The sequence below is a fragment of the Eriocheir sinensis genome, chromosome 18 (assembly GCF_024679095.1).
Source record: "Eriocheir sinensis breed Jianghai 21 chromosome 18, ASM2467909v1, whole genome shotgun sequence".
NCBI lineage: Eukaryota > Metazoa > Arthropoda > Malacostraca > Decapoda > Varunidae > Eriocheir > Eriocheir sinensis.
In genome coordinates this window covers 10,586,381-10,602,503 of record NC_066526.1, presented here as the reverse complement: position 1 = coordinate 10,602,503, position 16,123 = coordinate 10,586,381, and the positions used below count along the sequence as shown (strand labels likewise).

The 16,123-nt window shown below is 43.8% G+C and overlaps 1 protein-coding gene across 2 annotated transcripts in view; it reads right to left on the bottom strand.

Annotated features, from left to right (window-relative positions):
• Positions 1–16,123, bottom strand: part of LOC127000290 (uncharacterized) — a 40,644-nt gene that overhangs the window by 8,064 nt on the left and 16,457 nt on the right. For both annotated transcript variants that reach the window (XM_050863825.1, XM_050863824.1), the window contains exon 2: positions 4,123–4,270. In XM_050863825.1, the coding sequence (XP_050719782.1) occupies positions 4,123–4,238 (116 nt within the window). In that variant the 5' untranslated portion in view covers positions 4,239–4,270. The remainder of the gene's footprint in view (positions 1–4,122; positions 4,271–16,123) is intronic.

Here is a 16,123-nt window from a genome sequence, read left to right as displayed (position 1 = left end):
TGATCGATCGGGACTATCCACGGTCACCTACACGCCAGACAGACATGCAATGGCTGCGCTAGACAGATTAATGTATACCTATGTTAGACTTTGCTTGGATAAGGTATAACATAGTATCGATAGGTATGTCCTGGATTACGTCAGAGAGTTTTCATGCGAGTAAGACGTGATTTTATGGTTTAGAAATGTCAGACGTGAACAGTTGATGGTCATAAAACTTGTCTCTCTCTCTCTCTCTCTCTCTCTCTCTCTCTCTCTCTCTCTCTCTCTCTCTCTCTCTCTCTCTCTCTCTCTCTCTCTCTCTCTCTCTCTCTCACACACACACACACCACAACCAGTTTCCATTTATTTATAAAAAAAACAAGACATACTCTCTCCGCCCAGCTTTCAATGAGAACCAGTAAAAAAATAATAGAGAGCAACACACACACACACACACACACACACACACACACACACACACACACACACACACACACACACACACACAAAGATAGATAGATAGATATACTTTTTCATCTTAATCTCAGACAGTCACTATATATCACGCATGTTTCTAATTTCCTGTACGGTTTCTTTTAATGCTTTTTTTTGTATAACTTTCTAAATCTAACCTCCCTTGTTCTCCTTTCCTTCCTCGACCACCTGCTTCTGCTGCCTTCCACACTTCTATCCTTCAGGGCAACCACCCCCGGCAGGACAGGTGTGGAGAGCAGGTAAAAAAGTCCACTCACCCACCCTTAGAATCGCCAGCTATAACTATAAAGAAAAGTCACTAATATATGTGTAAACGTAAATTCAGATACGCTTCCTTGGTAATGAGACTTATTATCTAAACCAGAGTGAGTGAGCTCTTTAGAGGCATCAGGGTCCGTATACTGAGACGCTTTTGGCTCTCACAGAAACTATTACCAAAGGCCACAAAGAAGATTAGACTGATTCTCATGAGTGCTTTTCACGTTCATGGTGCAGAAGTCATGTCACACTATCACTAGGCTCATTAAACTACCCATGGAAATACTAACATAACCTCTACGAAAGCCTTATCTAATGTAGGTGTGTAAGCCCAAAAATGTTTAAGAATATGGTTTAGAAGCCTTGTCAAACTCACACCAGGCTCATAAAACAACCCATGGAAATACTAAGACAGCCTCTGCGATAGCCTTACCAAATGTGTGTGTGAGGCCCGAAGGACTTGAGATAATGGTACAGAAGCCTGAACAAACTATCCCTAGGCTCATAAAACAACCCATGGAAACACTAACACAACATCTATGAAAACCTTACTTGAATGTGTGTGCCTCGAAAGACTTGAGATTATGGTACAGAAGCCTGAACAAACTATCCCTAGGCTCATAAAACAACCCATGGAAACACTAACACAACATCTATGAAAACCTTACTTGAATGTGTGTGCCTCGAAAGACTTCAGATTATGGTGCAGAAGCCTGAACAAACTATCCCTAGGCTCATAAAACAACCCATGGAAACACTAACACAACATCTATGAAAACCTTACTTGAATGTGTGTGCCTCGAAAGACTTCAGATTATGGTGCAGAAGCCTGAACAAACTATCCCTAGGCTCATAAAACAACCCATGGAAACACTAACACAACATCTATGAAAACCTTACTTGAATGTGTGTGTGCCTCGAAAGACTTCAGATTATGGTACAGAATCCTGATCAAACTATCCCTACGCTCATAAAAACAACCCATGGAAACACTAACACAACATCTACGAAAACCTTACTTCAATGTGGGCAAGCCCCGGATAATAAAAAAAAGTCAACCAAGCATGCAGTGAGATGTTCAAAGGAAGCCGAGGGAGTCCATCCACCTTCGTATCCAAAGCAGGTGGTCGTGTTTAGCAGCAATAAGGCAGATGGCGCAATTTAAGGGTGGAAAAAGGTGGGAAGGGACAGGACAGGAAGGGGAGTAGACGGACGCTTGGGAAGTTCTAGTCTACTGCCTCCCTTCCCGTCTCTCCCCTATCTCTCTCTTTTTTTTTTGTCCTTTCGCTTCCTCTCTTGGTTCTACGGTCCCCTGCTCTCTCTCTCTCTCTCTCTCTCTCTCTCTCTCTCTCTCTCTCTGAAGCAAGTTAAAATCGGATGGAGAGGTGTCTTAGGGCCGCTTTCACAGTCACTTTGTTTGTTTTGATCGTTACCAATGGCGGCGATCGACGCTTTTGTTTTCCACGTGACATTGGCCTATGGGGCAGTGGGCTAGTGGCGGCTACAGAGGAAGCGAGAGGTGTTGAGAGTGTGAGGTAAGGTGCGGTGCTAGGCTAACCCCGCAGCCGCCACTACCCCATCGGCCAGCTTTACGTTGAAATACTATAGCGGCGATCGCTGCCATTGGTAACGATCAAAACAAACAAAATCACTGTGAAAGCGGCCCTTAATAATCCCCTCTTGAAAGCGTTTAAGTCGTAGGCAGGTGAATATACAGACAGCTCTTAACTTTCTCAGTCTGGTAACTTAAGAAAGGGTCTCAAGTCATACCCTAGAGCAAGTTACTCTCCCTTCAGAACGCCTTGGTGTGGCCTTGACTTTCTCCGTGTTTACTTTCTCTTCGCTAGTAGTATACCTGAGCTTTCCTGTTGCCCCTCTCTCCCTCCCCTTTCCCGCCCTTTTCTCCTACTTACCTAAACTGACCATCTCCGTGAACCTTTCCTTCCCTCGTCTCTGTTCCGGCGTGAATGTGGTAACTACGTGAACTGTGACATCAGAACAAAGGAGAGAGAAAGATGGAGATAGATTGATAGATAGATAGATAGGTAAAGTCACGTTCCCTCCCTTCCTGCCTGACTTTCTTTCTTCATTCATTCATCCATTCTTTCTTTATTTCCTTCCTTTCTTTCTTATTTCCTTCCCTCCCTTCCTTCCTCTCTTCCTTCCTTCCCTCCTTCATTCTTTCATAGATAGATAGATAGATAGATAGATAGGTAAAGTTAAGTTCCCTCCCTCCCTGCCTGACTTTCTTTCTTCATTCATTCATTCATCCATTCTTTCTTTATTTTCTTCCTTCCTTTCTTATTTCCTTATCTCCCTCCCTTACTCCCTTCCTTCCCTCCTTCATTTATTCATCCATTAATTATTTCTTTCTTCCCTTCCTTCCCTTCTTTTTTCTTTCCTTCCTTCCTTCATTCATTCATCCATTCATTCTTTTCTTCCTCCCTCCCTAACTTCCTCCCTTCCTTCCTTCCTTCCTCAGCGCTACACAGGTATGACAGGTAAGAGGAAACACCCCCTATCACACACCTGCACTTTCCCCGCCAAGGCAAGAAGCCAAGTGTGTGCGGTGCTTCCGGTGTTACGCTTCACACGAACTTAAAAATGATGAAAACACAAGAAGAAAAGAACACACCGCATACCGCTTTATGAAACACATGAGAATCTCAATGTTTTGCATACGTATATTTGACATCCTTTGTAGCTGGTGGGGTGGAGTGCAATATTGAACGATCAGGTCATTAGAGAGAGTTTATAAGAGAAAACGATACGGAGAAACTTTCTTTTTTCTTCTTTTTACAGTAAAGGAAGCAGCTCAAGGGAAAAAAAAAAATCGTATGAAGAGAAAAAAAGCTCGTCAATCACTGCCCCTATAAAAAAAAGAGTTTAGAAGAGTGGACAAAAGAGAGCTCAATTTCGGGAGGAGATGTGATTCGATACTCTACGTTACGACATGTACTTTGAAAACCGATCTGCGATGTTTGTTGTATAGGAGATTAATACTTAGTGTGTTTTGTGCTTAAGGTATAGCGAAGGGTAGGTATATCAGGTACTACGAGCTGGTCACTAAATGGGTTACCTGGGGAAACCTGGCGAAGGTAAACTGTGGTAACTCGAATGTCACACTGCATGGCCTTGTGTCCCGGGATAGGTTCTTACCCACCAGAGGCTCAAGGGCTAATGCGACGAGCATTTATAGTGTGTGCCCTTAACTTACCTTTGCCTCTATATGTTCAAGCTTACTGAGCTATTTAAAGTATACATATAACACGTAAAGAAAAATTAACAGAAACAACTTGAGAAAATGTAAGGGAAGAAGAATATTCTAATTTAAATTGATAAATGATACACCAGCCTCCTCCTCCTCCTTCACCTCTTCCTCCTTACCTCCAGGCCGTTGATCTCCCGGGAGGCTCGATCAGTCTGCCGTGACCCCGCACGCCCACGCACGCACATGCCAGCAACACCGCCGCCAGCCCCACGCACGCCCGCACGCCGCCCATGGATCCTCGCGGGCGATGTCTCCTCTCAGCACCTGTAAGAGACGAGAATGTTAATACGTGAGCAAGGAAAAAGGATGAAGGTAGGAAGGGAGGGAAGGGAGTAAAGGAAAGAGACAAAGGAAGAGGAATGGATGGGAACGATGGGAAGGGGAAGAGGAAGCAGAGGATAACGAACTGACGAAAGGAGAGGGTGAGGAAATGCCGTAAGGGTGGTTTGTGTAACTTCAAGGAGGATGAAACAAATAAATATGCGCTGCGTCATGAATGAATCGCATCGTGTTCCAAGAAAACGAACAAAGAAGAATTGTATCGAAAAAAATAATAAAATCTTTAAAAATGCTTATAAATACCCACCTCCAGCAACACGTCAACACAGAGTCACACCGAAACGCTTAAAACAAAGGTGTGTGAGTCGAATCTGAATAATTCAGGACTAATGTTGTTTTAAGAAAATAAACGTACATACCCTCCAAACACACACACACACACACACACACACACACACACACACACACACTGTCCTGGATTTCCGGTAACTTTGTAGATAATTATATACTTATGATTATATTTTCCAGTGTTCTTTTACCACCATCCGCTTCACAATATCTTTTTCTTATTTCCTGAACTTCCCATTCCCGTCCCCTTCTCTTTCCCTCCTCAGTAACCAGAAACATTTATTGGTCTCACTTGCACAAATGTAAACGAAGTACTTGAATAAATAGACCAATTGTTTTTGTTCCCTCCTTATTTTATTCTTCTCCTAACTCAAGTTCATTATCCTATGTAAAAGATACACAAGCTGGGTCCGTCATATCCATCTAAAATCTCTGAATATACCAAGCAACACAGCGATACCATTACCTTCTCTGCAATCTATCGCATATACCATCAAGAGTAGGATACCTTTACACTGAACAGCCACATCAACCCTTCGTCCATAAACTTTACTACACCACCTGGCACTAGAAGGCACTCACCACCTCCTCATTTAACTTTACTATACACCTTCTGGTACATACAAGCTACCCAATACTTCCTCCCTAACTTTACTATACCTCCTGATATCACAAAGTACCAATACCAATACTTCCTCCCCTAACTTTACTTGAACCTCCTAGCGCATATAAGCCACCCAATACTTCCTCTCTTAACACTATACTACCTGATACACACAGGCCCCCACCACATCCTTCCCTTCGTACTCTACTCCTCCCCAGCGACCCTGAGACACCACCGACACACTCCACTAACCTCCCCGAACAGGTAGCCACGCCCATGCACACCTCTCCCTGCATGTCCAGAATGTGCCAGTCACGTTTATGGGCGGTGTGTGTGTGTGTGTGTGTGTGTGTGTATGGGTGGTACACACACACACACACACACACACACGTCAGATTCCAAGCCGCCCAGCATCTCGACATTCGCTATTAACTCCTCCTCCTCCTTAGCGAATCAGCCTAATAACATATAGTCTGTCTCTCCTTGACCTTAACAACCCACAAGACAAGCAAATCACAGAAAAAAAGTCCATACTATAACTCGCGGCCTGTCGCCACGCGAGGTCCTAACGCAGTGCCCCCCTCGACCAAACAGTGTTGTAGTTACCGCGGCCTTCCACGCCCAAAGTAGCCCACGAATTCCCCGACATGAATGACCCGTTAAGCTTAATATACTACGGTGCATCATTTATAGTATTAAAGGCAGCTGTGTCCTGTATGAGTACCCACAACGCACGGTTTTAATAAACGTCCGTCGGAGCCGCTTCAGAGATAGCCCAAAACCGCGGGGAAAACAGCGGCGGGATTGGCAACGTATTACTGTCTCCCAGAAAATACTGCGTGATTTTACTCTTCTTCCTCTTGTGGACGGTTTCTGGCCGAATCTTCCTCGTCTTCTTCAGAGGGTTGAGAGAGGCCTTGTGACTCAACAGAAACACAGGAAGGGGAATATTAACCCGGAAGCAGCGGGGATCATGTTTCTTAATGGTCCCTCTAAGCAAGAAAAAAATGAGAAAAAATCATCACTCAAACAAACCATTTCATAATATATATCGAAGCATTTGTGATCAGTTTATGTATCATCTATTTTGGGGGGTTTATATCATGGCACAAATTTGGCCCGTCACTGCTACACGGTAAAGCCACAAATTTAGCCCGTCGCTGCTACACGGTAAAACCACAAATTTGGCCCGTCGCTGCTACCGGGTTAAACAAAACCACCGTTAATTTTCATTCAGCTTATCTCAAAGACTTTGGTACTAATCAAATCTTCATCTGCACCGATTTCTAGATACTCTTTCCCTTTGTATACCTGTTCATGTCACTTTCTCTGAGTTTGAGTGCTACTTCAGCTTTCATGACCATCGCAGAGGACTGGTTCCGTGTCCTCAAAGTAAAAGGGTGCACCAAACTCTTCGGCCGCGAGTCAAGTCTTGCGGGAGCTCGCTCATTGTGGACACGAAACTGCCACACGACCCTTACATTACATCATCGTTTCTGTTGTGTATTCCAGGCGTATTTTATGTCATAGGAAGTTCAAGTATGGTTCTGAATGCTATGCGGTAGAGTGGGAGACCGTGACATGCCGTGGGTGGTGAGCAAGGAAAGCACAGGGCAGGCGGCAGCCACGGTGGGGACGTGTGTGGCCGCCGCCCTGACCCGCCAGCCCAAGCCTACCTCGTGTTCTAACTTGTCTCAAACTACAATATGGTGAAGGGTGGTCTGGTAGCCTCCTTCCTTTCCCAATACTTCCTCCTGCTTCACTCCTTTTTTCATGCCCTTTTCCCTACGTGCGTGTGGGAGCCATTGTATACATCTGCATCCTTATACGCTCACGAGTACACACACACACACACACACACACACACATGGGTAGCCCTACACACATACACACACAGCTGACGTGATCTTTCCTCTGCTACCTCGCTTTCTGCCTCAAAACATCAGGGCGTTCCGACAGACATCACGTGCAGCAGTGTGAAGGATTCCACAGTATATATAGCCTACCTTTCTGCCCTCCTTTATACTTCATCTTACATCAGAGCTATCTTCTTCCCTGCCATACGGACTTATTGAAGGCATTGTACATCTTCATTTCTCTCTCTCTCTCCCTCACACCCCGTCTCCGCCATCTTACACAAACACGCGCACACACACCGCTCCAATACCGCTATCCCACCCCTTAGGCTTAGAGAGAGAGAGAGAGAGAGAGAGAGAGAGAGAGAGAGAGAGAGAGAGAGAGAGAGAGATTTACATAGATTTACATAGAAAATCAGACCACACAGACCCCATGGTCCAGACTTGGTGGTCTGTCCTTAAACCTAAGTGATTTTACATTAATCAGAAGACTCCAAAACGTTGCATTTCTACTCTAGTTGATATTATGTTGAAGGAAGTGACGGTCGAGCTTATTTTTGAAGGAGTCAATCGTGTTACACTGGACCACTGATGGTGGAAGCTTATTCCATTCTCGCACTACAACGTTGGTGAAGAAAAATTTGGTGCAGTCTGAATTTACTTGTCTACATCTGAGTTTTACGCCATTGTTCCTCGTGCGCAAAGTGTCATCGATCATAAACAATGTTGATCTGTCTACATTCGTGAAACCATTAAGTATTTTAAAACATTCGATCAGTTTTCCTCGGAGGCGACGTTTCTCAAGAGTTAAGGGTAGAAAGCCTTTCTTCGTAGGATTTGTTGCGCAAGGAAGGGATCATTTTCGTTGCCCGACGCTGAACACCTTCTAATTTAGCAATATCCATTGCATGGTGGGGAGACCAAAACTGTACCGCATATTCCAAGTGGGGTCTGACTAAACTGTTGTAGAGCGGGAGTATTACATCTTTATTCTTGAATACAAAGTTTCTTTTAATGAAGCCCAACATTCTGTTCGCTTTATTTGCTGCATCGATGCATTGCTGTGAGAATTTGAGGTTTGACGCGATTTTGGCCCCCAAGTCTTTGACGCATTGAACGCTTCTGAGTTTAACGCCGCGCATTTCGTATTCGAACTTCTTATTCCTCGTTCCAACTAGTTAGTTGGAACGTTGTCTACGTTAAAGGGCATCTCCCATCTATCCGACCAAGCTGAAATTTTGTGCAAATCCTCTTGGAGGCTTTGCCTGTCTTCGTCAGTCAGAACCGAGTTACCAATCTTTGTGTCGTCTGCAAATTTACTAATGCGGTTATTGAGTCCAACATCCACGTCGTTGATGTAAATAATGAAGAGCACTGGGCCAAGAACCGAGCCCTGAGGGACGCCACTAGTGACAGGCGAGAGAGAGAGAGAGAACCACAACCCTGTGATGCAACATTTCATAACACACACACACACACAAAGCTAGCAACACAAGACTTAACAAACAAGCAACTTTGCCTAGAGGGTTTTGAGGTGAGCCCGCAAGATTGCCTGAGGACCTTGTGTTGCCACGGACCGACTGGCTACCTGGACGCGGGGAAGAGGAGGAGGGAGGAGAGGGTAAGGAGGGTAAAGATCGAGAAGAGGGGGAAGAAATGGGAAACAAAATGGAGGTAGAAGAGATAGCTGAAGAGGAATGGGCAGGGAAGGAAAAATAAGGTAAGGAAGGGAGGATAAGAGGTAGGGAGAGTAAGGGAAGGGAAAAGAAAGAAGGGGAATACATGGAGTGCTTGTGATAGAGGTAGAAGATACAACTGAAGAGGAATGGGCAGGGAAGGAAAAAGAAGGTAAGGAAGGTATAGGATTAAGAGGTAAAGGAGAGTAAGGGAAAGGAAAAGAGGAGAGTAGAGAGAATAAATAGGAATCAAAGTGGACTGTTATGTAAGAGATGGGTGAAGGGGGGACTACAAGCTATAAGGCGGAGGAAAAGGAGAGGAAAGAGAAAAAGGTGAGTTAACAGGTAAAGGAAGAGGAAAGGAGGAGAAAATGAGGAAGAAAGAAACGGGAGGCAATGGAAAGCAAGTCAAATTAACACCCGAAATTGACCTCTCTTTTGACCACTCTTTACTTTTGTCTGTTGTGGGAGCGGCGAGTAGCGTTTTTTTAATTTTTTTATTCACTCTTGTTGCCCTTGAGCCGTCTCCTTTGTTGTAAAAAAAATAGTATTGGCAAGGGAGGAGGATAGGTTTTAAAAGTGAATGGAAACGCCAGAGAGTAAGGGGAAAGAGGAGGGACGTAATACAGTGAGGAGGGGAAGGAGCCTGACGTAACGGAGAGGTAATGAGGTAGAGGGGAGGGATATGAGAAGGGGAAAAGCAGGTAGTAAGAGAGAGAGCGAAAGAGAGAGGGGCGGTAGGCATAGTATAGTGAGGAAAAGGAGGGAAATACAATGAATAGTCAATGAAAAGCATGAAAGAGAGAAAGGAAGTTGAGGGTAGGTATATGTCCATCTATCTATCTATCTATCTGTCTATCTACCTAACTATCTATTTATTAATCTATCATTCTATATATGGATCGCGTTTGACAAGGTGTGGCAGAAAAGCAAGTAAAAAACAAAAGGTGAAATTAATGCAAGAAGAAGGAGCAGAAGAAAAAGAAGAAGAAGAAGAGGAAAAGGTGTACAAAGAAAAAGCAAACAGCAACAGACCTCATGGTCCTAACTAGGCTGTTTATTGTTGCTACCATCTACTCTAATCTACGAGTCAGAGAGACACAGGACAGCAAAAGTGAAGGTTCCTCCCCTCCCACCAGTCCCTCCAGCCGAAGCTGGCACGAAAAGGAAGAATACCATGTAGTATAGAAAAACTACAATGGAATTTTATATGGATAGAAGGAAAAAGTTGTAGCCTCGACAGGATTCAAACCTGCGACACACGGCAAGCAGCCATAACAACCGCTGCTCTGCCACTGAGCTACGAGGCAGTTAAAGGACGTGGAGGAGGAGGAGGCGATGCTTTCCACGGATAGAAAGCTTCCGGCGAGACAAAACCGGAAGTCACAATTTTCTCTAAACACAACTTTGGAGGTTTTGTGTGTCTGTTTGTCTGTCTGTACCTCTGTTTGTCTCTCTGTCTGCTTACCTACCTGTTTTTTTTTTCTTCTCTTCGATTCATGTCACCTGTTTATACTTTTCACTCTTAAACCCGTTCTTATTAATCTTCACCTTCCTGTTTATTTTCTTCTCTTTCTCTCTTCGATTCATGTCACCTGTTTACTTTTCTCTCCCAAATCCGTTGTCTTTTCATACTTTCCAAAATCGCACTGAAGGAAAGAATGCAACAACACACACACTACGATGCGTGATCCAGGGGGAGCGTGACACACTTTCTACAGTACGAAGAGCGAGACGGAGCAGCAGCGGCGGCGGAATCCAGATGCCTGTAATCACTAAGAGGCACTCACGACGCGCTCAACATCTGTGGCCACGTCATTCAGTTGATTGTAAGGTTCGCACATTTCCTGGTCATCTGCCAGTGTGACGGAGATGAGCACCGAGGCCACGTGTAGCCATAACGTATGCTTCCAACATTGCCTTACACACCTTTCAACACGTGTGGCCAGGTAGTTGTTCAGTAGATTATACGGTTTGCAAGTTTCCTAATCATCTGTCAGTGTGACGGAAATGGGCACTGAGGTCACGCGCAGCTGTGCCCTAAACTTTTGCCTTGCACAGAACTGAAGGATTTATAAGTTTACATCTAACGTAACTGCCCTTCTTAAGCTTTACAATGTGATTTCCGTCGTTTTTCTTATCTTATACTTCAAGACATTCATACAACGTGGAAACCTGAGACCTGGAACTGAAGGAAATGCAATGAATTATGAACAAAGCTTACTACCGTTGTCCATTCTTCTCCGGCTCATATTTCATTATAAGGGTTACGCTAGATCAGTTCTCTCATACGCCATCACTGTCCACTCTTCTCCGGCTCGTCATCTCCTCGTTATCTGTTATATTATTGTGTTTCTAGTTACGTGGTTCTGCTACATCAGTTCTCTCATACATCGTCACTGTCCACTCTTAATTCTCCGGTTCATCATCTCCTCCATCTGGTTATGCTACATCAGTGTACACGCGTGACAGGGCAGAACTAACGTAATTACTGCCTAGGAAGAGCGACGAGATGCACTCACTACCTGTTCCCATACTTATATCGACAGCCACTTTCTCCTCACTCTGCGCAACGCCACTCAAAGACGATAATTGAGCGACTAATCGAGCGACGTTAGTTCCATAGTATAGGGTCATTTTCTTAAACATTTCAGCGCACAAGTATATACATTTGACAAGGCTTTCGTAAGAGTTCCATAGGGTTATATTCTTAAGCATCTCAGCGCCCAAGCACACACATTTGACAAGGCTTTCGTAGGGGTTCCATAAGGTCATATTCTTAAGCATTTCAGCGCCCAAGCACACACATTTGACAAGGCTTTCGTAGGAGTTTCATAAGGGGTCATATTTTAAACATTTCAGCGCCCAAGCACACACGTTTGACAAGACTTTCGTAGGAGTTCCATAAGGGATCATATTTTAAACATTTCAGCGCCCAAGCACACACGTTTGACAAGACTTTCGTAGGAGGTATGGGTAGTTTTATGACCGTGGTGATAGTTTGACAAAGTCTCTGTACCGTGAACGTGAAAAAACACTCATAAAAACCTGATTAATCTCCTTTTTGGCCTTTGTAAATAGTTCTTCCTTTTCTTCTTTTTACATTAATTTCACCTTTATGTTTACTTGCTTTTCTGCCACACCTTGTCAAACGCGATCCGTGAATAGATAGATAGACAGACAGATAATAGATTGATGGATAGATAGACATATACCGACCTGCTGTGGGTTTCAGAGATCATATTATATCGTTCTTTGGGAATAGATTTTTAACAATGAGTCAGACGTTTCTAGTTCCATAGCATCACCGCAGCTTTTCGCAACATTACCTTCCCGCCGCCCTATTTGATAAGTGTTTCTTTTTATGGGACACCAAGACCTTGACCTATGCTAAAATGGAATGCTCTCAGATCTTAGGGAACGCCCTCTCTCTCTTTACTCTCCCCTTACCACGCCCTTGATGTGTGTGTGTGTGTGTGTGTGTGTGTGTGTGTGTGTGTGTTTTGTCACTCTTTCCTACCATCTTGTTTCATGGCCTCTCGTTTTGCTGTACACTAGGGGCACCTAACATCACCATAGCCGATCCAGGATTCAGTACGTTTCCTAACTAGTAGAAGGTAATGTTATACTTGTATTTCGTAAAGAATCATTATAACCAAAAAACTAACTAAAATTATGAGTAATCTTTTTTTTGAACACAACATTGAATAAACAACAGAACAATAATATGAAAATGCGTATAGCACCGTTGCCAGATTGTCGTACTCCGATCATAGTATTTACCTGTTTCTGACGCCTAACTATTGCCAAGAAACATCAGAATCTAACCCTTTTAAAGATAACTATAAATAAGTTTCCTTATTGGAGCCCAGAAGACAGTTTATGGGTAGGAAGTCGGGAAATATAATCAGCTGAGTACGACAATCTAGCAACGTTGAGGCTGTAGCCCCGAGGACCGAGGCGGCTCCCACGCCATTTTGCGGGTGTCAGATACCTGAAATAGCATATTTTTACTGCGCAAAGCAGGTGATGTCACTTATTGTGACTTCGTGAGCTTTCATATTTATCTATTTGTGTATATTTCATGGTGGCAAAACTTACATTACCTGTTTCACTTTTTACTAGTGACCCGAACTGGTGGCTGTTTATCACAATAGAATTTCACTCAAACAAGTGAATCAGACACCACAGAAATATTACCAGTGTGTGTATGAATGAATACAAAGATAAGCACATACTTTGATTTAACTCCAGGATGTCTCGTGGATCATTACTAAATAAAAACAAAACATCTGGATAGGCTACTCTTTAGCCCGCTACCGGCTATGGCTGCCAAAAAAGTCCCTCCGCCAAGTTTGTACCCCCCCCATTGGGTGATTGTTAGGTGCGCCTATTCCAACACTCCTTCACGTGCTCTTCCCTCCTGTCAATCTCTTATCCCACACTATATATACGCTGGTTTCATCTTTCTCACTATCTGTATCTTGCTTTATGGTTTCTCGTCTTGCTGTCCAATTCCATCAGTGCCAATTACCCCTTCTTCCCTATTCTCATTCTCTCATACCAACGATATACACGCTAGTTTGATCTTCCTCACTAGCTAAACATTGCCTTGCTGTCCTATTCCATCACCATCCTCGTAAATGTTTTTCTTCCCCTATGACCCACGACCTTTGCATCACGGTCTAGAGTGATGGCGTCCTTTTCAACCTTCTCCACCTACGTACGTCCTCTTCTCTTTCCATATATACATGCCCGTGTTCCCTCTCCCTTGTCCTTGTCTTTCCCGCCTCCACCCATCCATGTTCTACCTTTCTCCGGGTTTTACTTTTTTTTATATTACAGCATCCATCTCCTCTCGCCCTCCTCTCTCTTTCCCCTTCTCTTCCCCTTATATGCGTACCCATGTCCCCTCTCCCTTGTCCTTGTCTTTCCCGTCTTCACCCTCGCATGTTCTCTCTCCGGGTTTTACTTTTTCGATATTTCTCATAACGTCCATTTCCTCTCCCTCTCCTCCTCTCTTTTTCTTTTTCTCCTTCCCTTATATGCGTACCAATGCCCCCTCTCCCTTGTCCTTGTCTTTCCCGTCTTCACCCTCGCATGTTCTCTCTCTCCGGGTTTTACTTTTTCGATATTACTCACAGCATCCATCTCCTCTCGCTCTCCTCCTCTCCCTTTCTCTTGTCCTTGCCTTTCCCGCCTACTCTTCACCCTTCAAACTACCCACGCCCGTTCATTCCCTCGCTCTCGTCTTTCCACTCTGACTAAGCTTTTATCTCCCTCTCCTTTTCGTTAGTGGCCAACATCCTTTTTTTTTACGTATGCTACACTCCCGTCACTGGCTAATGAGGCGGAGATGAGCTCTAAGGACACGCGTAGCTATAGTATATGCCCTTAGCTTTGCCTTTCACTACCTCCCCACACACGAATTTCTCCTCTTAATCTTCTCTTTTTCCTCTCAAGTTATGTTTTCTTTTCTCTATATGTTTTTCTTCCTCTTAGTAAATGGCTAGCAACTTCCTTTCTTGCTTTTTATCTTTCTGTTTTGTTTTCTCTCTTACTCTCTTCCTTTCATGTCATTTCGTTCCTTTTCATTCTTAAAATTCGTTGTCTTTTCATTATTTCCTTCTCATCCTTTCCTTCTTTTCATTTTCTTGCTTTTTTTCTTTCTCTGTCCCTTTTCGATTCATTTCATTTGGTTTCTTTTCACACTCTTAAAATTTGTTGTCTTTTCATTCTTTCCTTCCCATCTTTTGTCTTCCTGCTTTTTCCCCTCTTCGATTCATGTCATTTGGTTTCTTTTCACACTCCTAAAATTCGTTGCCTTTTCATTCTTTCCTTCCCATCTTTTGTCTTCCTGCTTTTTCCCCTCTTCGATTCATGTCATTTGGTTTCTTTTCACACTCCTAAAATTCGTTGCCTCTTCATTCTTTCTTTCCCATCTTTCGTCTTCCTGCTTTTTCTCTTTCTCTCCCCGATTCATGCCATTTGGTTTCTTCACACAATTAGAATTCGTTGTCCATCATTCGCTCTTTCCTGTCTTCTTTCCCTCCACTCTCCACTTTCTGCTTTCTTCCTTCATTCATTGCGGTACACGCCTCTTCTTTTTTTTTCCACTGTAAACGCTCCCTTCCTTCCTGCTTTCACTTTTCTCTCTCGTCACGATGTCTTCTTTCCCTCTCATCTCCTTTTCTCATTACCAAAACCGTTTCTGCTTTTTCGTTAACCCTCTGGAAATAGATTCAAGGGCCAGTGCGACGGAGATGAGCACTAAGGCCATGCGTAGCTATAGCGTATGCCCTAACCTTTCCTCTTAACATCTTTCTTTCCTTCTTCTCAAAATGGTCTTCTCAAGTTCTCTTTTTCTACCTTCTCCTCTCCTCTGCAGTTGTCCAATTCATTCTACAATCTCACTGACCCTTCTGGTGTTAAATTTCAAAGCGAAGAAGAAGATTGACGTGTAACCTGAATCTCATCTTCTCTTAATAACACGAGATTATGATATTTAATGGCCCAGTAACCGTCACGACCTGAATTCTCGCTTGACTTCCGAATAATTCGATAAAAGCGTTAAAAACAGGTAATGAACAGAGAGAGAGAGAGAGAGAGAGAGAGAGAGAGAGAGAGAGAGAGAGAGAGAAGTGGGTTAGCGGGTGGGTCGTGAGCATGGAGCACCAAGCCTCGCCACGCTCCAGCGCTCCACACACATCCATCTCTGCCTCTTCCTTCCTCTCTTCCTCCCTTTTCCCTCCCCTTCTCTTCCCTTCCTGCCGCGCCCCGTCTGTTGTCTGCGAGGAAGGGAAGCGATAACAAGAGCACCACAGACACCACAGACGCTTCCTTTCCGTTACTACCTGTTCACTTACACCTGTTTTGTGGCCATTACGTTACCTGTAAAATCCTTTCGTGACACTACCGCTGCCAATAAATATCTTCTTAGCTTAAACTGTTGCTGATGTGGAAGTTTTATGATTCTGATCCTTCTTGTAAATGCGTTTCACCGTTGTAATATTACTTGTAAATACCTGGACATCTTTCGCATTTCTACAGGTGTCTTTTAACGTATTTCACAGTCTTGATGCCACTTTTAATACTATGTCTCGTTGTTCTGATATCAATAGTAAGCAATCTATTACCTTTTCCATTGCTAAGGCTGTTTGTAAAGGCTCTGGTAGAGGTTTCAAGAAGAGTGTATCAAGACACCTCTCCACCCGAAATTGACCTCTCTTTTGGCTACTCTTTGCTTTTTACTTTTGTGGGAGCGGCGAGTAGCGTTTTTTTTTTGTACCCTTTTTGTTGCCCTTGAGCCGTATCCTATGATGTAAAAAAAAATTCAAGGGTAGTTTCATGAGCC